A 27,501-nucleotide genomic window follows, 5' to 3' on the forward strand; every position below is an offset into this window, starting at 1 on the left:
TACAAGTTCGATATTAACGTATCCTGTTATGAGAGATGTTTGCGTTTTATTTTTGCGGGAAAGTGAATACAAATCGATCGAAATTTTTATATTGCAATTTGGCCTCCCCAACAAAAGCGTTTTATGAGAGCAATTTGATTTCGCGTCGATTTTTTATCGAGCTGGGACACGTAAAAAATATATATATATATATACACATATACAACTTTTATTGGAGCGTTGCGTGTATCGAATTCAAGAATTCTCGTGTGTTCGAGAACTCCCGTTGCAAAGGTGCTTGAACTTTTAATATTCTATGTCGCTTCTTTGGACGCAAACTCGTTTTCGTTTCGAGACGAGCAAAATGTCGGTTCGACTCGATACAGATATGAAATGATAATGTAATATATATGATATTATAAAATAACGATAATAAATTTGCGAGAAATTTCAAAAGAATATTTTATTTGCTTAAAATTAAAGTATCATAAATATAAATTATAAATATAATTTTTTTTCGTAAATTTTAGTATAAATATCTTCACACAAATATCTGTATATTTTTATATTTTATTCTCGATATTAGAAAATATTATTCGTAGATTAGACGATGAAAAAGAAAAAAACAAAGTGAACGTGAAAATATTATTGAAATTCTGTTTTCTATTTTTCTTGTACAGACGGTAAAAAAAAACCGATAAAAAGGTAATAGAAAAGCAATAACCCAGCGGAGCGGATGAAATCGAATTTGACGAACACGTGACTTTTCAATTTCCAAATGAGATTTCTCGCTCTTCGTGGAGCGGCGATTCCAAGATCAAGATCGAGGAAACGATTGATCAATTGGATACGGTTATTTACTCGTGGCGCTCGTGCGGAAAAGACGAGATTATTCGAACGATAAAATTTACGGAGATATCGCGATATTTGCTTTACTTAACAACGAGCTTCTATTCCAGGAACGACACATTTCGATGACACCGTTCATTACTCACGATCGGTAAATCATTCCTCTTTCAAATATTCTCTCAAGCGACTCGATCGAAACAGACGATACGTCTCTAGTCATCGATCAGATCATTGTCGATCTTAAAATTCTTCTCGATGAGAATTTTAATATTGGCTTTACTAAAAACTAATCGAACTTTTTTCGATGACGTGTTGCTAAACAAATTATATTTATAAAATATTTATAAAATATAACTATTTTATTAATTTGAAGAGACACTTATAAGTTTTTCACAAAACTTTCCTTGAAACTTGAATAATATATAACAATTAAATTTTTTTTTTAAAAAAATTAAATTCTGACGAAACGACACTAATAAATTACTAAATTTTTGTAACAGCTTTCAAAATGACATCGGGAAAATGTGTTCTGGCGCCTCTCCTGTTACTCGTAGTTCTCGTTTACGCAGGTAATTTTTCTTTTATCAATAAAACACGTGGAATCACGTTTCTTCCGTTCGTTCCACTTCCACGTGAGACGAGATATTACCCACGATACTCATCGAAAAGTTTCAGCAAACCAGCCTGCCAGGATAACGTGTTACTTCAGCAACTGGGCGATCTATCGAAAGGGTGTCGGCAGTTACGGGGTGGCCGATGTTCCCGGCGACTTGTGCACCCACGTCATTTACTCGTTCATCGGTGTGAGCAACGTGACTTGGGAGGTGCTCGTCTTGGATCCGGATTTGGACGTCGACAAGGGCAATTTTTTGGCCTTCAACGATCTTAGGACTAAATATCCTCGTTTGAAGACGTCTGTGGCTGTCGGCGGTTGGGGAGAGGGTGGCAAAAAGTACAGTGCCCTGGTCAGCGTGAAAGCAAGACGCGATAGCTTCATCAAGAGCGTGGTCGGTGAGCAAATTTAAAAAAAGAGTAATTTCGATGTTGGGTAAAATCGTTCTTCGAAGTAAGAAAGGATGATTGACTGAACGTTCATTGTTGAATTATCGTCTCTTAATTGTTTATTGTTACCTTTCTTCAGAATTTATGCACAAATATGGTTTCGACGGTTTCGACCTCGACTGGGAATATCCTGGAGCCAGTGACAGAGGTGGCAGGTTTTCCGACAAGGACAATTTCTTCTACTTCGTCGAAGAAATAAGACGTGCCTTCGACAAGGAGAAGAAAGGATGGGAACTGACAATCGCAGTACCAATGGCGAAATTCCGATTGGATGAAGGATATCACGTGCCAGAAATATGCCGGTGAATTAAAAAATATTTTTATCGAAGAAGAATCAAAGAGAATTTTTAATTTCAATTTATCAACGTTTCTGCAAATTTTGATAAAAATATCTTTCCCAGAAATATGGATGCCGTGCATGTAATGGCTTACGATCTTCGAGGTAACTGGGCTGGATTCGCCGATGTCCATAGTCCACTTTATCGCCGCCCGCATGACCAATGGGCGTATGAAAAATTGAACGTGGTACGAATTTGTGATAAATTTCTCCTCGAATTATGTCCATTCTATTTGTCTTTAAATTCTTTATTTTTTTTTTTTTTTTTTCGTTCAACATATTTTCCCGCAGCACGATGGTCTTCTACTTTGGGAAGAAAAAGGTTGTCCTGCTAAAAAACTGGTCGTTGGAATCCCATTATATGGACGTACGTTTACTCTAAGTCAGAGTAACCACAATTACGAGCCTGGTACCTATATCAATAAAGAGGCTGGTGGTGGGGAGCCTGGAGAATACACTCAAGCTAAAGGATTTCTTGCTTATTACGAAGTATTTAGGATCAATCATATATTATGACAGTATTATGATAATAAAATTATAAAAGATAACAATTTCAACAAAAAAATATATTTTTGTCGTTTCATAATGTAAATTTTTTTATTGCTCTTTTTTTCTCTAGAAATAATAAAGAGATATTTTTAGATCTGTACCAGATTGCAAGCACCAGGTAGTAACTGGACTCAAAAATTCGACGATATTGGGAAAGTTCCATATATGTATCAAGGTATGAATATACACGAGTAAATAATTTTGAGGATATTTAAATTAATTATAATTATAGGAACGCAGTGGGTCGGTTATGAAAACGTGGAAAGTGTGAAATATAAGATCGATTTTATCAAGGAATCTCGGTACGCGGGAGCCATGGTTTGGGCCATTGATATGGATGATTTTCAAGGACTTTGCGGTGATCGCAATCCTTTAATGAATGTCATTCATGAAGGATTAAAAGGATATAACGTGCCAGAAAAAGATTTTTATACAACCCCTACGGTAAAAAATTATGCTTTTATTAAAATAAAATAAATTTTAGCTTATATTAAATTATATATTTAGATAAATAATCAACGATATATGAATACTCTTGATAAATATTATATCAAATATTATTTTTGTCTGATTTTCTTAGCCTGAATGGGCAAGACCACCAAGCACAACGGATAATGTTCAAATTATTCAATCTACTCGACCATCTACTTACAAACCTACAGAGCTATCTACTCAGAAACCAGAAATAACTTCTTCTACAGAAGAAACAGATAGATCTACTCCATCGATAAACAATGGAGAAACAGATAAGATCGATTGTGAAAATAACGATAAATTCGTTCCGTCTAAAAATTGCAACTCTGTAAATAATTCTATACATTTTTGTCATATTAATTTATTTTCTTTGTTAAAAAAATTTTAAATGGTATATATACATATATAAATATAATTTTTATTGCAGTATTATGAATGCGTTCACGGAAGGGCAGTAAAATTCACTTGTCCAAATAAATTGATTTGGAACACAAAGAATAATGTATGTGATTGGCCACAAAATGCTGATCGAGAAGAATGTAAAACTCAATAAAATATATCTTTATTTTAAGATTATAAAAATCCTTCAAAAAAGTATTGAAAAGTTTCATTGCGATATATTTATTTGATAATGATCGTTACATTATGATATTCCATCAATGAATAATAAACTGTGATTGTTACCTTATTCACTCATTTACTATAATTTTATATTTTAAGACCTAAAGATTAAAAATAAGACTTTAACAATTCAATAATCATCGCATTATTCATAGAAATTGTTTATCTAAAAATATGCTCATAAAATAAAAAATATTATAAAGTTGATTTGTTAAATTTTTTATAATAAATAGTTATAAGTCAAAATAATTATTTAAAAAAGAGTTATCAATCCATATTATTTAATTTTAAAACTATAATTTAAGTAAATTTCATATTGTTTATTAAAAAATTTCAGTAAATAGCCAAATATTTAATATATATTGATAATAATAATTTTATTATATGCTATAATTATATAATCAATGTATGTACTTATACGATGATTATATATACATATACGTAGCAATATATTGTTATTTGCAATATATCAATAGGTTTAAAATTTAAATTTTTAATTTTTATATATAATACATGGAAAAAATGTAAACGTAAAATTATTATTAAATTTTATCATAATAAATCTAATTAAATAAATAATTATATAGTAATTACTTAGTAACAGTTAATGCGATGTCATTAAAAAATGTATTGAGTAGAAGACTTTACCCTATAACGGATTTATCTGACAAATAGATTCTCATTGTGAAGGTCGAAAGTGATCTAATATATACATAATCTATACTGAAAACTCAATTACTTCATATCAAATATGGCGCAAATGATGATACCTAGGATTGGGCTTTTATCCATTAAAAATAATAGTCGTGTAGTACCTCGAATTTTCGTGCCGTTAAAATATCAACGATTATGTTTCCATACAAGTTGGGTTTTCGATGGTATGCAATTTATTCAGAAATATATTAATAATACCATTATACGTGATTGAGGTTAACATACATTTATATATTCAAACAATATTTATTTGAAATAATATTAATTAACTTATATATAAATTATAACGTCTAAGATACTGAAAAAAAATATTTTTATTATTTTTCATTCATTATAACTTGTAATTGTTTGTTATAATGTATATGCAGTATTATTTAAATTGATTATGCAATCAAGTTTCATACTAATATTAAAATTATATGAAACTTATATATAATATATAATAATATTATATATAATATATAATAATATTAAAATCATAATTTTTACTTAGTATATAATCTTGCAATAGTACAATCTCATAATTTTTCATTTATTTTTAGTCCAAGGAAAGAGTATCTTAATGCCTTCCTTGTCACCTACTATGGAAAAGGGTACTATTGTGAAATGGTTCAAAAAGGAAGGTGATAAGATCGAAGCAGGAGATGCAGTTGCTGATATTCAAACTGACAAAGCAGTTGTTACTTTGGAATTAGAAGATGAGAGTATTCTTGCAAAAATCATTGTAAGATTTTAAAGTAAAACTTCTTGAGAGATTACTTTTATGAGAGATATTATGTTTAACAATTATTTTCAAAAATAAATTTAATATAATACTTTTTAGGTAGGAGAAGGAATTCAAGATATCAAAGTAGGATCATTAATAGCACTTACGGTTGATGTAGATGAAGATTGGAAATCTGTAGAAATGCCAGATAATGTTTCAGTTACACCACCTGTAACTGCATCTTCAATTACTAGTCCTCCATCATCATCAACATCTCCTCCATCATCACCAACATCTCCTCCTTCATCACCAGCATCTTCTTCATCATCACCACCATCTCCTCCAAGTATGCCAGCTCAAGGACCTCCTGGACAGTATGTATTTATTAAAGTAATAAATATATTATTTTTATTCTTTCATTCATAAAGTAAACTATTAAAAATTCAAACAAATACAAATTATATTAATATATAATAATATATTCTGTTATTTTCAGAACAAATATTGGTATGCCAGCGCTTTCACCAACAATGACTTCAGGTACGATAGTAAAATGGCTTAAAAAAGAAGGAGAAAAAATAGAACCTGGCGATGCAGTGGCTGAAATTCAAACAGACAAAGCTGTCATGACTTTTGAAATCGAGGATGAAGGCATATTTGCAAAAATACTTGTATATAATTGTTATTAAATATTAAATTCTGTTAGAAAATTGTAATATCTATTTATATTAAAAATTTATTATGAAACAGGTTCCTGAAGGAAGTCAAGCAGAAGTAGGAGAATTAATTGCCATTACAGTAGAAAAGGAAATGGATTGGAAAAATGTTGTAGTTCCAACAATAACAAAACCTACTGCTACTCCTGAAGTTGCTCCTGTAGGTGTTCCAACTGCTCCTCCTGTAGGTGTTCCAGCTCCTTCTGTTGCTACTCCATCTGCACCAAGTATACCTGGACAGTATGCATAAAAATATTCTTATTAACTTTGAATTGTGATACAAATATGTTTTCTATTATTATGTATAATTTTTTCTTTCTCTTTTTTTCTTCAGAGTATATGGTCTTGCAGTAAGACGATTATTGGAAGAATATGGATTGAAATCAGAAGAAATTAAAGGTACTGGTCGCCCTAATCGATTACTAAAAAGTGACGTTTTAAGTTATATTCAAACAAAGAATATAAAAAAAATTGCACCAAAAACAGGTATATAAAAACAAATAATAAAAATATGAAAATAATATATATATATATATATATATACATATTATATATTAATATTATATATTAATTGAAATTTATATTTCTATTTAAATAGCACCTCCGCCTAAAGATCAAAAGAAACCTGATATTCCTTTAAAGAAACATGTACCCAGTGGTGTTCCCTCCACTTATCAAGATATTCCAGTTTCTAATATACGCAGTATCATTGCTAAAAGACTTGGAGAATCAAAAGTAATTATAAACTATTTTTATGTATTAATATATGCAATAATATTACTTTTTCTATATAATAGAAGATAAACTTTTAATAAATTTTTAGAGAACTATACCTCATTCTTATGCGACTATCGATATTAAAATTGATAAAATAAATGAAATTCGTAAGGAACTCAAGGCTGATGGTATTAACATTTCGATAAACGATTTCATTACAAAAGCAACTGCACATGCACTAGTTGAATGTCCATTTATAAATACATTATATAAAAATGATCAAGTTAGTATATTATTTTGATATAATTATTGAAATTTAAATGTAATAAATTTCATAAATATTATGTTTTTAATAGATAATTCAAATGCCAAAAGTTGATATTTCTATCGCAGTTGCTATTGAATCAGGACTTATTACGCCAATTGTTTTTGATGCTACAGCTAAAAGTATATTGGATATTTCGAAAAATATAAAAGAATTAGCTGAAAAAGCTAAAACTGGTCGATTAAAACCAGAAGAATTCCAAGGAGGAACATTCTCGTAAATAAATGAATTTATGAACAAAACATAAAGATATAAATTATATTTTATATGTTTCTAATATTTTTTTTATATGTCCAATTTTTTTTTAGAATTTCCAATTTGGGAATGTTTGGTATTAAGCAATTCAGGGCCATTATAAATCTTCCTCAAACAGCAATATTAGCAGTTGGAAGTGGTCGAGAAGAATTAAGTAAAAAGCATTTAAAAAGAATATTATAAAGATAAAATTATAATATTATAAAATATTAATGTATTGTGTACATAATTTTGTAGATGCTACATTACAAAAAGTAACAAATATGTCAACATCTTTATCGTACGATAGACGAGCAATTGATGAAGATCAAGCAGCCGACTTTTTGGCTGTTTTAAAAGCTATGTTGGAAGACCCATCTTTTCTTATTGCAGGAAGATTACGAGCACTAAGGTACGCACAGGACTGACCTCTAATTAAACATTAATTCTGAGAAACTTACTGACATAATTTAGGTTTCGATTTAAATTATAGTTTTCTTTGTTACATTAATTTTCTAAAAATATATCTGAAGAATTCATAATTTCGTTTAAAAATAAATTATAAGTAATAAGATTAAATTTTAAACCATTTATAAATTTATAGCTTTTATTATGCTTTAAAAGTTATATATATAAAATTTGATGTAAGAAATTATTTAAAAAATAATTTTAAATATTTTAAAGTTTCAAATTGTAACCAAAAAAAAAATTTTATTTATCTGCCTAGATACTACTGCCAAGTTTTAGATTAATAATTAAAAATATTTTAGTGGAAATGTGAAAAACATTAAGATTAAAGTAATAAATTAATTTTATCAATTTTATTATATTATTAATAAAATTATTTTTACAAACAATTACACACATTAAATATAAATAATTATATAAATTTGTTTTTTTACTTAATGTATTTTACGCTTCCATCAAATTTTTTATTTGATAAAAATTTTTAAATATATATATGTGTATATATATATATATATATATATATGTGTATACATACTAAAAACTTTTGAACAGCATATCTATAAAGTATACAAAAAATAATAAATTAATATATATAATAAATTAATATATAAAATGATAAAAAATTTAATATTTAATAAGGTATAAGTTGATCTTTCTATGTCAAAATTAATAAATAATATAAATTTATATGAATTTATTTCAATTAATTTTAAATATAATATATCTTATATATATAATTTATTTCCTTATATATAAATGGATAACTTATATCTGATTTACTATTTATATACATAATTTAATAAAATAATCACACTGATGTAACTTCTTTCGTGTAAACCGTATTATCTTATATATATTATAAAATTTTGTATAAAATAATGTAAATACATATAAATAAATATTCAAAATTAAATAAGATAATATTCAAGTATTAGAGACTTGTATGATTGAAAACTTCAGTGTGATTTAAGAATTTTGGGGATTTTAGTAAAATGTACAAAGTCATTGCTATATCTTGTAAATAAAGTATTTATTGTTAAAACCATATGTGTTTTTTTCATATACATTTAAAAATAATACGCACATATTTAATATACAAAATTTAGTATTTTTTGTGCAACTGTTCTTATCAATAGATTATTATTACATTTAACTTTTTTTTATATTCTATTATCACTGATAAACGTATTTATAAGGTAGAGATTATAAGGTATTAATTGGTAGAGAACCATATGTATTGATTTGATAAGGCACAAATGTTACAGCTGCAGAATTCTTTAACAAATTGTTCTTAATATATAGATATAAATGTAATAGTCAAAATCAAATATATTTTACATTTAATTAAATGATTAAATAACTAAATAATCAATTTTATACATTGTATTATATTATAATTTTATGTGAACATTCATTATTTTAATTTGAAATTAAATTCAATATTATTCATATAAATTGTATAAGTAATTTAGTTAAACAAAAATAAAAATAATATGATGATATTTAATATTTAATATAGATATTTAATATAGAAATACAATAAAACAGCATTCAGTTTTCATTATCACAGTCGTGATATTATGTGATCGTGATTGCTCAGATCTTAAACTAAGTTAATTATGGACAATATTAATTGTAATACAAATTCAAATATTTTTTATAAAAGATATAAATACAATATTATATACATAATTCATAGTACTTATTTAAAAGAATAATATTTGTTAAAATTTGGCATATGAATAGCATTAGATTTTAAAATACAAAAAATTTCTTAAAAAATTGCATATTATAAAATTTGGTAAAGTCTTACAACTAACTAAGATTGGTAATGCTTTTAAAAAATGCATTTTATAATGTGTGATATATCACATCATTTATAATACTTAGTTATTAATACATGTGCTTATAACATTGGATCATAAGGTACAACTTCTCACTATTAATAACAAAATGTTCCTCCAAAATAAGGAATATAAAATTTTTTATAAAAAAGTGGCCTTTCTTATGCAATTAATTACGATTGAACAGAATTAATTATTAAATAATTTAATTACAATACTTAATTTAAATATAAATTATTTGATTTAAAAATGTATGGCATAACTTACTTTTCTAAATTATAATTTTGAATAGAAAAAAATATGGAATTCAAAAAATATAATAAAATGTGATGTACACTTACAACATCAATTAGCAAAATTGTTAAATTAAAATTATAAATTTAATTTGTACTATTATTAAATTGAAATCATTATTTTAAAAAGTGTTTTGATAATACAAAATAAGTTGCAGTTATACCCCTGATAAATATTATGTGCACATACTTTATAGCATACTTGTAGCACTTTCAGTTCTTAAACAAACTAAGTACATTATTTTGGTAAAAATGAACTTTAAAATAAATGAACAAATTATACTTATTATATAGTACTTATTATATAGTAACTTATTATTTAATAAATGCAAATAATTTTAAAGTAAAGTCATAATCTAATATAACTAAAAATACTAAACATATATTTTTAACACAATGATTCTGACTTGTATTTTCTCTACATTTATTTTATTCTAAAGATTGATAGAATTTTATATTTTTTTTATAGAAATAAACATATGAAAAAAGATGAATATTGCACATAAAAAATGAATAATGCACATTATTAATGATATTAATTTTTCTAATAAGTCAAAGCAATAGAAATTAATCTATTGTTTATATTGTATTACAAAATTATTATATAAATGAATAATTTTTTAAAAATTATTTAGTAATTTTTTTATTACTACATCATGATTTCTATTAAAAATTTAATAACATTGTTATAAATATAATAGATAGTCACGTATAAAATAGATTAATTGCTATATTATATATATTTAAATTATGTGCAATGTGTAGAATATTTATTGCATTGTATACGTAATCAATGCAATATTATACTCATATAAAAATAGGTTTTGAGTTCTATTTAAAAAAATTATCTAATGGAACACTTTATGAAGAATTCTTTGTGCAGTTCTTATTAATGGTATCAGACTTGTTAATTCTGCACAATTTTCTAAAAATGGATGGGATAGTAACTCATCTGCAGTTGCCCTGTCATCAACTTCAACTGCCAAACATTTTTCTAAGAAATTTTGAAATGTTGGACTTAATGTGTCCCATCTGGGTATAGAAGGCTTACCAATAGCAGCAATTAAATATAAAGCTCTTAAAGGTGTTTCTTTCATATAAGGTGGTTCACCTTCTATCATTTCAATGGCCATAATACCTAAAGACCATATATCTACTTTTTTACCATATTGTTTTCTCGTCACTACTTCTGGTGCCATCCAATATGGAGTACCAACCATAGTTTGACGTTTTTCATCACCATCAATATTAGCACAAAAACCAAAATCTGTAACTTTCACAGCACCATTCATTCCAAGAAGTACATTATCTGATTTGATATCTCTATGAATAATTCCTCTTGTATGTAAAAAACTAATTGCTTTTAAAACTTCTCTACAAACTGCTGCAATTTGTACTTCTTTCATTACAGTTTCAGTAACAACATCTGTAAGAGGTCCTCCTTCTAATAATTCCATAACAACCCAAAGATGTTCATTTAAAAGATATGCATCCAAAAAATTCACTAAATTTGGATGTTGAAATTCCTTAAGAACTTTGATTTCAGTCAATATTAATTCTTTCTTTGGTTGTTTTGATAAATCTATGTCTTTTATAGCAACTTTTTCATTAGTCTGTATATCAGTAGCTATAAATACAGTACCTGAAGCACCAGCCCCAACCTCTTTAGTTTTTTCAAAACGAAGATTTGGATCTCCATTATGACAAATAGCTCGAAGTTCTTCAAAAATTTCTTCATCATTAAGTTTTATTGTAGAACATTCTATTTTCTTTCGTAAAATAGGACTTTCTTCTGTATCTCTCTTATTTTGTTCATTTTCAATTTCAAGTGGATGATCATCTTCAATTTGATATGCACTTAAATCTTCAAGAATTTCAGTAATAGTTTTTTCAACTCTTTCAGGGCACGTTCGTGGTGTAGGTTTTGGAATTTTGTTAACTTTTGGTGGAAGTTCTGGTAACTCCTGTACCTGACTATCTATTGAACTTGCAGTGCTCGATTCATCTGAATCTTCAGATTGACATTTTTTTGATAAAATTTTATCAATTTCCTGCGATTCTTCTTCAATCAAATCTTCTGTAACAAAAGGCTTGAATACTTTTTCTTCTGGTTTCCGTTTTATCGAATAATTGTAAAATTTGATTGCTTGCAAAGCTGCAGCAGGATGTTCATCTTGCTCTGATTTTGATATTTGTGTATTAAGCAGACGAATCCAAGATTCAGGAAGACCTTCCAATTGTCCTGTTTCGGCATTTTTACTCACATGAAATTTATGAGAAACATTGGTAGGGCGACCAATCTCAGCGACTGTATCAATTGTGCCGGTTTTCTTTCTTGAAAATAACTTCGATATATTAAGACTCATTTTAGCGCGGAATTTCGCGCTTTTACCGCGTTCTCTTTTACGACGTATTGCGATTTTTTCAAAGAAGATAAAATTAGAAGAACAAACGGCCACTTTTAAATCGTGATTCTCATCATAACATGACTCTACTGTCTATTACTACCGACAAGACATCAAGTGCGATGAAAGGCGTGTTAGTATGACGTACATCATTCAGTTCAGTGGCGGGATAATTCAAAATAGAAATAATTTAAATAAAAATAATATATAATTAAAGATTCTATTTTAATATAGTTAAGTAAAATTATTGAATATAAAATTTATAAGAAATTTAACATATATTTTGATATACAAATTAATATATATTTATATAAATTAAAGTAAATGAATTATTCTCTTTTGAATATATCCTAACCTCATATATCTATGAATATAGAAATACTAGACAATATTTTTAATTAAATAATAGAAAAAAATTTAAATCAGATGAAGGAATATATAATTATATATTATAATTATAATATACATAATTATAATTGAAATATATGAAAAATTTAAATATCCTTATTATTAAAATAATAATATATAAACTTTGAAAATAAAATATGTACTGTAATGCTAGTAAGTTGGTAATCAAACGTTCAGAAAAATAATGTAATGGTTAAGACAAGATGAAATATTTATATATTTCATGAATATTACAAGCAACTTGAAGAAGACACTATTGTTAAAGCATATAATGCTATAATTCAAATAACATTTGAATATATATCATTTAATTAATTAGGTATGTAAATACTTGTATTGAATGTAATGGATAATATTTTAAATATAATATATGTAAAAGGTTTTTAATTTTCGCTATTGTAATTTTACTAATTGAACCAATTATAGTACAATTTTTGTTGATTATTTGCTTTTTCATTATCTTTATATGTGAAAATTTATTATTATCAGTATTTATTATCAGTAAAAAATACAAAATTTTGATAAAATTCATTATATTATTAACAATAAAAGAATAGAAGCATTTATATTATAATATAATAAATTTTTATCAATCATTTGTGGTATAAAATATAAAACTCATAATACAAATTATAATTTTAGTAACAACTCGATCTCTTGCTATGAAGTTAATTATAATAAAAAAAATTCCCTTGATGACTTTGAAGTATACGTAATCAATGTATACAAATCTACCTCATATGATAATGAATCACAAAGTTTTGAATCAGCAAATACTGATTCAAAGTTTAACGCGATTTCTATCTATCTTTGTTTGATTATCTACATTTTCATATACTTAAATATAAATTAATTTTAAAACTCTTAGATGACTTAATAATATCAAATATGGATAATCAACAATTAATTTTATTTGAGGTTATCATAAATATAATTTCATATCAAACTTTTTCAAACGAACAAGAAAAAATATATTTCATAATTTTCATTACATTGCATAAATTCAATATTAAAAGAAAAGATATCATTCATTATTGAATCATACAGATATAAATAATAAGACAAATTTTATCGTGAAAAGCAAAATAGAAATTCAAATTCTACTTTATATCATAAATATAAAAAATCTTTGATAACCAAAATCTTTCGAAATTTAATTTTAATTTCGAATAATACAATAAAATTAAGATGTTAATGCAATATCTCTCATTATAATAAACTTATTGAATTTATATGACAATCGTTGAATAAAATCGATAGAATCATGATCTGATAAAATTTAATTGATTATTAATATATATTATTTGATAATTAATATTTATCTATTAATAATTTTTTATTTGTACGAATAAAACTTATTATAGGTATTCATATTCGAAAACTACACAACAATAAATGATTTCAAGAAATATATTTTATGCATTAAAGCTTTTACAATTGTTATACATTTTACACTCTTGTATGATAAGTTATTAGTCAGTGATGAAATGTTTGTGAATATATATCTGCCTTTGTTATGAAAACAATAATGTAACAAGATTGAATTTAAAATAGTAATGTGTTTAAATATCGATACAAAATATTTGTGTTTTTTTAAGACATTTATTTCGAATACGTACATGAATCTATGAAAAAAAAGATATTTTTTTTTTGTATACAGATGTTTCAAAATAAAAATATGATTCTGAAAATTTAAATTCTTTAATTCTTCATAATTCAAAATTTTCTCTTCTAATATTTCTTTTTAATTAGAAAAAAACATGAATTGTCTTAAGTTACATGGATTATTATAATAATATCAATTTTAAGCATTATAACATATTTTATAAACCATTAAATTTTTCTTTGTCTGTATAAACTTGTATTTACATTATTATTATTATTGCTCTCCATTCTATGATTAACTTATGATTTTATCAATCCCCACACAATTATATGACTCGCGTATAAATATATTGCTGAATCTTTTAATCTTAAATATTGTTTAATAAATATATATGCATATATTTAAATATATGTAATATATATAATAATATAAGAATTTTATGATATGATTCATCCATTCACGCTTCCACAATCGCGATATCGTTCAACTATGCGGAAAAACCTAACCTAATAATCTAAATCTTAGATATTAGATTATCAGATATTTTTTTTTCTTCATTTCTAAAAAAAATATAAAAAATATTTTTACTTTGAAATTAACTATGTATATATACAGGATATTTCAAAAATATTGGAATATTTACATAAAATATATTTTATACATATTTACATAAACTGAAGATTCCTTATATAATTTATTAAATAATTTCAAGCAGCATTTTTCTTTGTAAGAAGAAAATTTTCATTATGGTTTTGTGAACAATTTATTAATAAAAAATACTGTCAATCACGAAACGCATAGCCTAATTGAGCTGCAACTAGCATTGACTATTGAATACGAACGTATCTCGAAGAAAGTGTTGAATATTATATTTATTTATTATATATAATTCGATAATTAATTTTTTTTTGATAAAAAAATATTTTAATAAATAATTAGCGAATTTGGCCATTTGAAGAAAATGTTTATTTCAAAATAATACGTTCATTTATCAAATCCTTTATTAATTAAAATACATCGAATCAATTTCATTGATTAATTTTAACTTAATACCATAAATATTTTTATAATAAGTATTTTTGAAATATTTAATAGATTTGCAATTAAATATCATTATCGATAACATTTAATATCATTTATTGTATCTCGTTTCTAATCTTTGAAAATATGTTGCACATATTTCATTTTTTCACATTATCTACAAATATAATGAACACAATCTTATGTGTATACATATGTAAATACTGCGAAATATTTATTTCCGTTATTAGTTTATCTATTTTTGTTATTAATTTCTTTATCTTATAATGATTATTAAAAATATCTTGAAAAAATAAAAGATGTAAAAATATATGAATATATTGTGATATTATATATGACATATATATTATTTTTTGATTAAAATTTAGAAGTTATATTGAATACAACATATATTGTATATATCTGAATAATCTTGGATTGACATAATCTCTCGAATCCTTTATGATTTGCAACATAGTAGAAATCGGAATAAAGGATTCTAGATTCGTTCATTTCTAAGATAAAAATAATATTTTTATAACATTTCTTTACGGTTGAAAAATTCCTTGTTTTATTGTTGTAGAGAATTTTTAAATTACGTAAAAGATATTTGATTAAAAATTATATTATATTATATAATGTAATACACATATAATATATCGATCATATAAAAATACAACAAAAATTACAAGTATAATATTTTTTTTGGATATTTCTAAATGTTTATAATTATTTAATTTATCGATATGATAATAATATCAACAAAGAGATTAAAATAGCTATTGCTTTTAACAAAATATATCGAAATGAAAATTCTAATGGCAAGATAAAAATAGAAAAATATTAAGAGAAAAATAATTCTAAAAATTAAGATAATATTAATCTGAATGAAATTGTGAGAATATGCATATTATTATATGTACTACGTATGTACTATACGATTATTATATTTATATACAATTATTTTTCTATTGTTTATATATTTTTTTAAAAAAATTATAAATTGTATCGTCGTAGATATTATTTCTTAAATTTACGGATCGATAATATAAAAAAAAAAGATATGAACAGGAAATTGAAAATTTTTATCCTGTAATAATTTATTTTATATATCGTCATTTTTATCGTCACAAGTTTCTTACTTGTTCATTTTGCGCGAAAAATACTTATATAATTTAAAGAAAATATTTTTGTAACCAGAAAGATAACAACAACACTGCATTGCTAAATTGATTTTTATTTAATGCACTTACTAGTAAATATTTATATATTTTTATGCAATTAAGAATGGAGAAATGTTTAATGTTCTTAACAACGCGTCTTAATGTGCTATCCTTTCTTATCATCCAAACAAGTCACATTATCAAGTTGTTTTTAATAAATGCCCCCACTCATTATGCCTCACTAGAAGTTTTTCTCCCCTTTCCCAATCATGTAATATTCATGAATTTCATTTTTTACGTACGGGGTGTTCTGTTCTATTCACAAATTTACTATTATTACATTAGACGATAATGTTATTTTTTCGTGGAATTTTTATGAAAATGAATCGAATTAAAACAAATATTTTGTCATTGAAATAATCTTAAAATTTATCTTATTTTTTACTTAATTAATTTAGTTTACATTAAATGTAATATATAAAAATAATTATATTTTTTAATGATCGAAATATTCATTGGCATACGCTTCTATTTGCAACATTTATTTCTTATAAACCATATTTAACCATAAATATACTTTACTAAAAATAATTTGTAAAAATGAGGAAGATTAGAAATTAATTCAATCGTATTGAATAGAAATTTCCTGATCACTGTATACGTTACGTTATAATTATTATTATAGTATACATATATTGAATCGGCAAATCCCCTCTCTTTTATTCTCGAACGCAGAGAGGGGGATTCTTTGCTTCTTTCTGACTCTTATGCCCCTTGCGCCAATAAATAAAATATTAACCGATATTAATTGCAGACATTATTCGAAGAATGCCCAAGGAATGCAAATATATAATTCGTGTATTAACAGTATAATTTACACTTTTGAATACAACAGTGAATATTTTGTGCCCGTATTAAATTTTACATTTATTTTATTTTTTATTTTTTTTTATTTTTTTTTAGTTTTATTTTTCGATATTATATCATTGCGATTTCAATTCTTCCATTTCAAAAGGATAATAGAAATAATTATCTCAACATCTAGTTCATTGAAGTGTTTATTCGTGTTTTTATGATCTCGCATAGTGTATTTTGTGCGTTAACAATTGTTCTAAAGAATTAAATATTTCTTGGTTTATTTACTTATCCATCCATTACTATGGTTCAATTACGGCGCCAGGTAAATTATATTTTTTATAAAATTTCAATTTTTTGATAAAAAATTTTGTAAAATATTAATATGATAAATAATAATATAAATTGAAATGTAAAATATTTTAAAAATATTATTATATCTCGCATGAGATTTAGTTGTTTACTCAGTCTGAATTTTTTATGAAATCTTTATAATTATCTCTTAGTTTCCGTGATGATGTAAGATTCTTATATACATATAAACATTGTTTAAAAAAAGGATCTAGAAAAATATCAAAAAAATTATATTAACAATAATTTAATTTATATAATTGTTAAATAAAACATAATTTAATATTTTTTGTTTTTTTGATTTTTAAAATTACGAGTTATATAAATTTAAAATCAGTATAATATTTTTATTGTAATATCGTATTATTAATTTATCTACAATAAAAATATATTGTATTAAAATAGCATATTTATCAAAAATTAACAGAATTAATAATTAACAGAAATTTATTTATAATTATCAGAAAATATTTTTGTAAACTTCAGTGATTCTTACATTTAATATTTGAATTTATGCTTCTTTGTATTTTTTATATTTTTTTTGTATTTTCAAAATTATGAATTGTACAATTTTAATATGATAATTATGAACAATAATGTTTACAAAAATTGAAAATGTTTAATTATTTTATTTCGATAAGACAAAATTTTATAAACTTCATATTGGCGCGTGCGTTCTTGAATATTCAATGTGACATTTAGTGCGTTTGGTGGCACGTGCATCACATGGAATATATTTTAAATGTCTTTGCTAATATAAGATTTAAATCTATTTTTAATTTAAATTTTCTATGCATTTTTTAAATTTGTAATAATTTATATAAAATTAAATAGATTAAAAATATTAATATATTTTAATGTTGTCTTAAACTTATTATTTTATATTACTTCCGTTAATAAAAAAAATTAAGATAAGCATTTATCATATTCATCGTAATGAATACGATGGATTATTTATAAATTTTAATACTTTCATCATATTAACTTCTCTTGTTTTTTCATACGATTTATTTCATATAACTAGATATTTCATAATACCGATATGAATCGATAATTGAGATATTATATTATTATAGTTTTCAATATATGTTCAAAGCAATTTTCATAATATACCAAAAATTTAAATATTACATAATTTATAATTTTAAAAAAGAGTTTATTTTTTATAAATATATATAATATCATAATAATTTTATATAAACAAAAATATGTTTATTATTTTAATTATATTAATATATGTATATATTAAGATTATTAAATTATAGTAATTTTATATATAGATTTTATCTTATGGGAATTTTTTGAATCAACTTCAACTTCAACTTAATATCAAACGAAATTCATCATCTTTACAAATTAAAGATAAAAAAGTAATACAACCAGAACGTTCTTTTAGGGTATGTTTTTCTTCAATAATATTTTTATATACTTTTATATATAGCTTAAAATGATTATTTTAAATAATATTTATAAATTATATTTTATAGTATACAGATCTATCAGTTCGTCTTGCAGGACCAGAACAATTACAACCAAAACCTGATGTTAGTGATTTAGCATTTGGTAAATATTTTACGGATCATATATTAAAAATATTTTATCATGAAACATTAGGAGGATGGCAAAGGCCAGAAATTGCTCCATTTGAAAATTTAGTTCTTCATCCAGCATCAAAAGTATTTCATTATGCTATAGAGGTAAATATAATTTCAATATTTAAAAAGTTTCCTATATTTCAGTTCTCCATTTATTTTAAATATTTATTTATTATATATATTTGATTTTTAATCTTCTAATATATAATTTTTCCAATAATATGTATTTAATATCTTTAAAAATTAATTATTTGAATAACAATAAATTTTTATGATGTATGTTTTTGTAATATATATGTATGTATTTTTATTTTAGTTGTTTGAAGGTTTAAAAGCTTACAGAGGAGTAGATGGTAAAATAAGAATATTTAGACCAGAATTAAATATGGAACGAATGAACAGTTCCGCAATGAGAACTGGTTTACCTGTTTTCATTGGAGAGGAATTAATTAAATGTTTATGTAGATTAATTAGTATTGATCAAGAATGGGTACCTCATTCTACTGCTTCTAGTCTTTACATACGACCAACCATGATAGGAATAGATGTAAGTATATATATTTAAAAAAATAATTTTAACAAATACAAAATATACATTTGAAATAAATATATTAGTTTTGTAAATTTTAATATAATTTTAATCAGTTAAATGATAGGAATAATAATCATGCCACTGATGTCACAGATGTCATAAAAACAAATATATATAATATAAGCAATATATTTCACAATACTTAATGATAATACATGATAAATCGATGCTTAATGCTCTTTTGTTGGGGCAGGGCAATAAGATACAGTTATATTGAAAGCTATATTATAATGCATGCATTTAGTATTTTAAAAAGAAACAAGAATTAATGATTAAAAATTAATAATAATAGAACTAAAATACAATATCTTAAATATTTTATATTTATTTTTTCATTCAATATTGAATACATAAAGTATTCAATACATAAAATAATCATTAAAATATATATCATTTTTTATGCTTTTAATTTACTTATATATTTATTATATTTAATTACATATTTATTTTTTATAATATGAATACTACATTCACATCATATTTCATTTTATAAATTGAAATCAAAAAATTCGTCCATTATCATTTATTATAATGATATGGTGCAATGTTTTTATTAAAAATAATTCAAATGAATAATAATCAAAAATAAATATTTCAATATAAAAAATAACAAATAATTAATATTTTTATATAATAAATATCAATTATAATCAATCATTATATAAAAAAATATTATTTGTATATTCATTTTTATATCTTTGTGTAGCCTATCCTTGGCGTTACATCTTCGGAATCTGCTTTACTTTATGTTATTTTATCACCCGTGGGTTCTTATTTTAAAAAAACAAAAAAAGACATTGGGATATCTTTATTAGCTAATCCTCGATACACAAGAGCATGGCCAGGTGGTTGTGGTAACTATAAAGTAGGCAGCAATTATGGTCCTACAGTATATGTACAAAAAGAAGCCATGGAAAAAGGTTTACAACAAGTACTATGGCTTTATGGAGATGATAATGAATTAACTGAAGTTGGAACTATGAATGTGTTTATATTCATTTTAAATGATGATGGTGGTAAGTGATTACATATATATTTTATTGCATTTATATATTATATGCACTATTATATATATATTGTAACTGAAAAATATTTTTAATTTTTATTATTTTATTATTTTAGAGAAAGAATTAATAACACCACCATTGACAAGTGGTTTGATACTTCCTGGAATTATAAGAAATTCTATTTTAGCATTAACTAAAAAATGGAATCAATTTAAAGTTAGTGAAAGAAAGATTTGTATGGGCGAAGTTTGTCAGTTACTTTCAGAAAACCGAGTAAGATTTTTTTTTAAATATTTGCAGATTAAAATTTGATTGAATATTAAAAAATTACAATTTTATTTTAGTTATTGGAAATATTTGGGTCAGGAACAGCTTGTATAATTAGTCCAGTATCTTACATAGATTTTGTTGGACAACTATTATATATACCTACAATGGAACATTCTAATCCTATTTATAAAATGCTTTTAAAGCATTTATCTGATATACAATATGGTGTTATACAAGATCACCCTTGGGCGATACCTATTGAATGAAAATAGGATAATTCATTTGATTATTTATTAAATAATCGTAAATAAAAGTGATTTCATATCTATACTACAATTGGAAATGATATAACTCTAGTGATGATTTTATTGCTAGTTTTATATGAATATCATTTCTATTTATTTATATGTATGATCAAAAGAGCTTTTAAAGCAACTTCTTTTAGAATTTAAAAGAAGCAAATATGTATTAAAAATTAATCTCAGGGAATAATTGTTTATTATCAAAAACAAAATAATTGTTAATACTGAATTTTAAGAATTGATACGACGATTTGAGAGAGAGAGAGAGAGAGAGAGAGAGAGAGAGAGAGAGAGAGAGAGAGAGAGAGAGAGAGAGAGAGAGAGAGAGAGAGAGAGAGAGAGAGAGAGAGAGAGAGAGAGAGAGAGAGAGAGAGAGAGAATGTATAAAATTTGTTACATATTGAATGATAATTTGTTTTGCTGAAAAGTGAGTTTTTCTATATGAAAATATAATCATATGATATATATTTCTTATATTATTTATTTTGTGATTAGAATTATTTATTTAATATTCTACCTCGCTATTTGAATGAAATATATATATATTTTATACATTATATATATATATATACATATATAATATTTATAGAAGTTATATTTTGATATCATATATGTAAATTTATATTATAATTATTATTATAATTATATTATATTATATTGTATATTTATAAAATTTGTTAAAAAAATTGTTATCATATAATATGATTCTTCGTTTATATTTCATAATTTTTTATTTCATAATCATCACAATAATTTATATTTTATAATTATTATGTATTTTATACAAAGTTATATTTTACTACAATTATGTATCATTGATTTATTAAAATTTGTTATGTTAATATTTGTTAATTAATATATATGGGATGGAATTTATTTTTTTATAATTTTATTAAAACATCTAATTTAAGAGATAAATAAACAAAAAAATTTAGCATTCAATCTTAGATTTAAGGTTGTAAATTCAAAATTGTGAATTCCCTAGATTTTGATCACGTGAATCATCTTGTTCAATGAACGATATTCAGCTAAAATACATTTCCCTAGATTTTGTACAAATTCTATATATTAATTAAAATTATTTATATTAATTCATTTATTTCAAAATTAATAATTTATTTAATGACTTAAAATCAAAATAATAATTTTATATGAAATATCTTATGATACGTATAATTAATATGTATCATTGGCTAGTTTTTTTATGTATCTTAATATTTCCTAGACTTTTCTATATAGATATATTCAGAATATAATATTGATTAATATTACAGACTTCATAAGATAAACTTCTATTGTTCTTAAAAGTTCTTCAAAAAGGAAAAATATGTTCGCTGTTCAAAAAATAGCTAACAGAGCACCGTTAGCATTAAATTTATATAAAACTCAATGCAGAACAAGTTTTCTTGGTACACCTCCAAGAGTTAGAGTATCTTTTACTGTAAGTATTATTTTTATAGAAGCTCTTATGTAACAAATCAATTATTAAATTTTAGTATATTATTTTGATTTAATTATTTTTTATATAGTTTTGATATAGTTTTTAGTTAAAATTTAAGGAATATTGAATTTAAGCATTTAGTATTATATTAAGAATTATATAAAATCATAATTTTTGAAACAACGCAAATAAATTTAAAATAAATATATTTCTATAAAAATATTTAATTCAATCAATTATCAATAATTAAATTTTGCATTTTATTGCTTTTTTTAAAAAACAAAAAACAAAAAAAAATTTTTAATTTATATTGGGAGCATTTAAAAAGATTTATCTTTTATATATATATATATATTTTTATATATTTTATTATTATATATAATGTTAATTAATATATTGATTAATAAAATATGATTTATACATAAGAATATGAAAAATATAATAAATAACTTAAAATTAATTTTAATAATAATTATTTGATTATTTACATTAAAGTATATATTTAATGTATTTTATATACATGTTCAATTTATGATATTAAAAATTAATAATAATTTTATGTTTATTACAGGAAAAGATGTTGCATGGTGTTGCACTTTATATAGGATTAATGACGGTTCCATTCTATATTACATGTAATGTAAAAAATTATAATGCAGCCAAAGGTTAAATATATTTCTGCATATTTTTATAAATTGAACAAGTATTGTAGAAAAATGTAATAACTGTTATCATATATTTAAATTAAATATTCAAATAAATAAAGTAATCAAGTTATAATTAATTTAATGTATTTTTTATATTTGCATTATAGAACACTGAACATTAAGTACTGTTTGAGGAATAATTGACTTAAAAATATTTTGTTCGTAAGATTATTTTTGATTTGTTAAAAATTGAATTTTCTTTTTATTTTTTGTTTTCTGTGTATTCTTCGTGTAAATGTGTATAATCGTACAAAAGTATAGTATCATAAAATGTAGAATTCATCAGAATATATTACTAAAACAAATATAATAAAATATGAAAATTTACATTTTAATGAAGAAAATTTGATCATATTTTTATTCTATTTGAAGAATAATTTTAATGTAATGATATTATAATGTACAAATATAAGTTTTTTTATTTTTATAAATTATGCTATCAAATATAATATATTTTATTATCAACAAGGAAATAAAATATAAGATTTCATTAAATACAAATTTATATTTTTGTGTATATGTAATTGAAAGATATATCGAATTTCTATACAGATGTATTTGTACATTTTGCAAATTTTTTTAACTTTTATATTTTCATAATTAAATTGCAAATACTACAAATTAAATTTATCTACAATAATGTAATATAATTAACTTAATTATTTGGAAATTTGATGAAAATGAATAAAATTTATAAAATATTCAATTTCTAATAAAATATCGCAATATCATTTACATATATTAAAATATTAAGTGCACTTTTAATTCTTATTACATATTTTTTTTTCATTGTTATTTAAGTCACGTATAAAATTCAGCTATTTAAATTTATAATATATTGAATCTTTTTGTTTAAATCAACTATATTAGAGATATAATTGCATAGTTTTTCAACAAGCTTAGTCTTAAAGCAGACTTAGGACGGATCCTGTTTTAGCGATAAAAAATGCAGAATTTAAAAATCATAAGATTACGTTTTTGATTATTCAATCATCAAAAATGTGTCTTTTGTTATGACGACCGTGTCTTCGCTTCTTAAAACACGTAGCGCAACATTTATCCTGTACGATCAATGACACATCGCACATGCGTTTATAAGACGCGCACATTGAAGTTGGCACTATAGTATCCTTGCACTCTGAAACAAAAGTATATCTACTCAACACTAGACGATTAAATTATTTTAATTAATCGATAAAATAATCAAATTTCTTTATTAACTTTTCTGATATTCGCAAATATTATGGAAAAAAAAAATAAAAAGTTGAATTAAAATTTCAAAAATAATTATGTATTATTATAAAAATGAATCCATCATCAATTCATTCCAAAGATATTTATTTAAAAATTAAAAAAAAAAAAAGCTGGAAATTTCCCTTCTTTTGATCGTTCAATATTTCTGAGAAAAAAAATGATCTAGAATTATTGATAGTAATAACACAAAAAATTTTCATATATTTAATTAAAAGTAATGTATATTTTTATGCAATACTCTGCTTCTATTAATGCAAATCGTAAAAATATAAGTACAAACTTTTTCATTCATAGATAAATACAATTATGTGGCAATAATATCATAGAAAAAAATATATATACATATTTATATATTTCTAAAGAAATATATCGTAAAACATTGAAAAGATTAATTCACCGTGTACGTGCAATGTGGTTAATGATCCATGAAAATTTTCTAGATATTCATTAGGAAAAAGGAAGAAAGTAAAAAGGAATAACAAAAGTTTTCGCATATAAGTTCACGTGACCATGAATTTCTTTTAATAACCGATTCCTTCTGGCGTGTGCAATTACCGGATTTATCGTTCGCGCACTGCCGCCTGTGATAACAGCGTCTCGTATCGATTGGTCTTCTCTCAGGATTGCAATCATCGGACAGTAACTCCGTTATACGATCACGACATTCCACTTCTCTGCGTTTAACGCCGATTCTCGCCAGGCAGCTCGCATTGCAGGATCCCCATCTTCCTATAAGCATGCTCGTAAAGATCAAGATTTTATGCGCTTAATCATCGGTCATAGCATCTTTGGCAACGAGCCAGACTTCAAAGGGATATTATTAGAGATAAGCTCGAGCTATTACTATAATACTATCGATGAGAGAATGCACGAATAATTGAGGTTATAAATTAATTTTTTCAGAAATGTATCGCAAAAGAAGGAAAATAATTTATCGCAAAACACTCGTACAGGGATATAATAAACTCACCGGTGATCCACCGTGCACCTTGACAAAGTTCAACTGCGATTGGTTTATTTTCTGGATTGCACTCTCCTTGCTCCGAGCAGGTCACCTTTCTAGTTCTCTTTCCATTCGTGCAGTGGCTCCATTTCGAGGAGATCCACTTCGACTTGGTATCGTACATGGAATTACCCGGATTTTCGTCGACCACATTGTCGAATTCAAGGATTTCCGGCTCTTCGGTGGTAAGACCATCGACGATCGTGATACCGTTCTGATCGTTCGAGCTCACGTTGTAGAAAGAGGCGTCCTTGTTGTCCGCGTAAACGATCAAAGGAGGTTCGGTCGAGCTGCAAGGAGGCAAATTGGGGCACGGGCTGACTTCTTCGGGTCTCACGTCACGGTTACAGTCCTGATCGGGCAGGGCTAGATCAGATCTGTCGGGGCCCACTCCCGAAGAGACGCACATTACCGACCGTTTTCGAAGGGCACCTTCTCCGCACGTCACTGGACACATCTGCCATGGACCGAACCACCATCTAATTTCGAAATATATCGCTATTTATACATTTTATATATCGGTATTTTTTTTTTTTTTAAAATAATCAATTCAAAATGCGATTTTTCTTTACCAGAAGCTCTCTCCGGGAGAATTTTTTTATTTTTAATTTTACCTGGCCGGGCATGGATTCAGATTGCACTCCCGCAATTTCGTCTCCGGCTTCTCGATGCTCTCGCAAAAGTGCTCCTCGACGACCCCGCTCTTCTTTTCGTTACAGAACGGTTTCGACGTTTGCGTGCCGCCACCGCAAGTGGCCGTGCACAGTGACCAATCGGAAAATACCCACGAGTATTCCGGTGCCCGGTCGGGCTCCTTCTTCGGCACTGTGTACTCGTAACGGAGCCCGAAATTCCGATAATGTCCTCTTGAAATCAACTGAAATGATAATATTATTGAGAACGAGGTTGGATGAAAAGTGGATGGAATTAGATAGGAAAGGGTTGACGAATAAAATAAACATGTGATTGAAGTGGTTGTTAACGTCGAATACATACGTAGATTGCAATGTCCTCTTTGATGGGACCAGGAATTCTGACCTTTTCTCTGTCCCGATCGCGCTCGTACAGAGCTGGAGTTCCAGCAACTTCGTATTCTCCTGCTAAAGTGATCTGCCTGTTCAATTGGGATGAAAATCATATTTCTAGATTGTAATATTGACGCAACATCTTTTATCTTTTTATCCTCCTATATTACTTTATTTAGTTAGTTTTTTACGAATTCGTGTAAATTATTACATCTCTATTATTCCTATTCTATTCATCTTTTCCAGATGTAGAGTGGATCTTCAACTTCTACTTACCGTTTACCGTTAAGAAAGTATTTGTCAGAGTTGGGCACTCCGATGCCAATATAATTTTTGCTGTTTCCAATCTCTTCGATTTTGATGTTTCTCGATCCATTGGGGACAATGATTACCTCCTTGTACCCTGGCCCGTCATTTTTGTCGTAAACACCGCCCGTGGTCTCGCATTGGGTCCCGTCGCCGTGGCAGATTCCGCAACGGTCTTCCGTAGCGTCCGAATCGACCGTCCAATCGCAGCCAACTTTCTACGATATCGATTGCAATTTGAAAAATACGCATCGAGATAATATTTAACGAAATTATGAAAAAAAAAAATCGTTATATCCTCGA

General features: G+C 25.1%; 5 protein-coding genes and 1 long non-coding RNA gene across 10 annotated transcripts in view; 3 read left to right on the forward strand and 3 right to left on the reverse strand.

Annotated features, from left to right (window-relative positions):
* LOC108000905 (uncharacterized) overlaps positions 1 to 3,938 on the forward strand; it is a 212,793-nt gene extending 208,855 nt beyond the window's left edge. Inside the window, exons 30-38 of the mRNA XM_062076565.1 lie at positions 1,329 to 1,397; positions 1,498 to 1,839; positions 1,970 to 2,192; positions 2,292 to 2,415; positions 2,519 to 2,716; positions 2,870 to 2,951; positions 3,009 to 3,220; positions 3,357 to 3,578; positions 3,678 to 3,938. Of these exons, the coding sequence (XP_061932549.1) occupies positions 1,329 to 1,397; positions 1,498 to 1,839; positions 1,970 to 2,192; positions 2,292 to 2,415; positions 2,519 to 2,716; positions 2,870 to 2,951; positions 3,009 to 3,220; positions 3,357 to 3,578; positions 3,678 to 3,803 (1,598 nt within the window). The 3' untranslated portion in view covers positions 3,804 to 3,938. The remainder of the gene's footprint in view (positions 1 to 1,328; positions 1,398 to 1,497; positions 1,840 to 1,969; positions 2,193 to 2,291; positions 2,416 to 2,518; positions 2,717 to 2,869; positions 2,952 to 3,008; positions 3,221 to 3,356; positions 3,579 to 3,677) is intronic.
* Positions 3,939 to 4,331: 393 nt separating this feature from the next.
* LOC108003256 (dihydrolipoyllysine-residue acetyltransferase component of pyruvate dehydrogenase complex, mitochondrial) lies at positions 4,332 to 8,793 on the forward strand. Its single transcript, XM_017065406.3, has 11 exons — positions 4,332 to 4,749; positions 5,128 to 5,309; positions 5,409 to 5,665; positions 5,788 to 5,962; positions 6,042 to 6,247; positions 6,342 to 6,493; positions 6,606 to 6,742; positions 6,831 to 7,007; positions 7,081 to 7,265; positions 7,358 to 7,458; positions 7,542 to 8,793. The coding sequence occupies exons 1-11, from the start codon at positions 4,623 to 4,625 to the stop codon at positions 7,709 to 7,711; spliced, it is 1,869 nt and encodes a 622-aa protein (XP_016920895.2). The 5' UTR covers positions 4,332 to 4,622; the 3' UTR covers positions 7,712 to 8,793.
* LOC108003240 (uncharacterized) lies at positions 8,763 to 12,429 on the reverse strand. Its single transcript, XM_017065382.3, has one exon. The coding sequence runs from the start codon at positions 12,252 to 12,254 to the stop codon at positions 10,737 to 10,739; it is 1,518 nt and encodes a 505-aa protein (XP_016920871.2). The 5' UTR covers positions 12,255 to 12,429; the 3' UTR covers positions 8,763 to 10,736.
* Positions 12,430 to 14,096: 1,667 nt separating this feature from the next.
* Positions 14,097 to 15,158, reverse strand: LOC133666301 (uncharacterized). The gene is made up of 2 exons (XR_009830295.1): positions 14,951 to 15,158; positions 14,097 to 14,867 (listed from the first exon to the last, which is right to left on the reverse strand). It is a non-coding gene; the product is annotated as an uncharacterized LOC133666301 (long non-coding RNA).
* Positions 15,159 to 16,978: 1,820 nt separating this feature from the next.
* Positions 16,979 to 21,743, forward strand: LOC108003269 (branched-chain-amino-acid aminotransferase, cytosolic). The gene is made up of 7 exons (XM_017065426.3): positions 16,979 to 17,670; positions 18,977 to 19,093; positions 19,184 to 19,393; positions 19,608 to 19,838; positions 20,590 to 20,899; positions 21,006 to 21,163; positions 21,235 to 21,743. The coding sequence occupies exons 1-7, from the start codon at positions 17,650 to 17,652 to the stop codon at positions 21,424 to 21,426; spliced, it is 1,239 nt and encodes a 412-aa protein (XP_016920915.1). The 5' UTR covers positions 16,979 to 17,649; the 3' UTR covers positions 21,427 to 21,743.
* Positions 21,744 to 23,474: 1,731 nt separating this feature from the next.
* LOC108003252 (A disintegrin and metalloproteinase with thrombospondin motifs 7-like) overlaps positions 23,475 to 27,501 on the reverse strand; it is a 62,396-nt gene continuing 58,369 nt past the window's right edge. For 2 of the 5 annotated variants that reach the window (XM_062076567.1, XM_028669426.2), the window contains exons 11-16: positions 27,169 to 27,416; positions 26,864 to 26,981; positions 26,482 to 26,744; positions 25,835 to 26,346; positions 25,420 to 25,593; positions 23,475 to 24,748 (exon numbers count right to left, since the gene is read on the reverse strand). In XM_062076567.1, coding sequence (XP_061932551.1) covers positions 24,597 to 24,748; positions 25,420 to 25,593; positions 25,835 to 26,346; positions 26,482 to 26,744; positions 26,864 to 26,981; positions 27,169 to 27,416 — 1,467 coding nt within the window. In that variant the 3' untranslated portion in view covers positions 23,475 to 24,596. Of the gene's footprint in view, positions 24,749 to 25,057; positions 25,605 to 25,834; positions 26,347 to 26,481; positions 26,745 to 26,863; positions 26,982 to 27,168; positions 27,417 to 27,501 lie in introns of those variants that run through there. The other 3 variants (XM_062076568.1, XM_062076569.1, XM_062076570.1) reach the window with 3 other exon arrangements.

The sequence above is a fragment of the Apis cerana genome, linkage group LG6 (genome assembly GCF_029169275.1).
Source record: "Apis cerana isolate GH-2021 linkage group LG6, AcerK_1.0, whole genome shotgun sequence".
In the NCBI taxonomy this organism is placed as follows: Eukaryota; Metazoa; Arthropoda; class Insecta; order Hymenoptera; family Apidae; genus Apis; species Apis cerana.

Excerpts from the sequence above, each read along its gene's own strand:
- LOC108003256 (XM_017065406.3), top strand. The coding sequence starts at position 4,623 with ATGGCGCAAATGATGATACCTAGGATTGGGCTTTTATCCATTAAAAAT. Across the intron at positions 5,666-5,787 it reads GCTCAAGGACCTCCTGGACA|AACAAATATTGGTATGCCAG; the intron begins GTATGTATTTAT and ends TGTTATTTTCAG. Across the intron at positions 6,248-6,341 it reads GCACCAAGTATACCTGGACA|AGTATATGGTCTTGCAGTAA; the intron begins GTATGCATAAAA and ends TTTTTTCTTCAG.
- LOC108003269 (XM_017065426.3), top strand. The coding sequence starts at position 17,650 with ATGGTTCAATTACGGCGCCAG. Across the intron at positions 20,900-21,005 it reads CATTTTAAATGATGATGGTG|AGAAAGAATTAATAACACCA; the intron begins GTAAGTGATTAC and ends TTATTATTTTAG. Across the intron at positions 21,164-21,234 it reads AGTTACTTTCAGAAAACCGA|TTATTGGAAATATTTGGGTC; the intron begins GTAAGATTTTTT and ends ATTTTATTTTAG.
- LOC108003240 (XM_017065382.3), bottom strand. The coding sequence starts at position 12,254 with ATGAGTCTTAATATATCGAAGTTATTTTCAAGAAAGAAAACCGGCACA.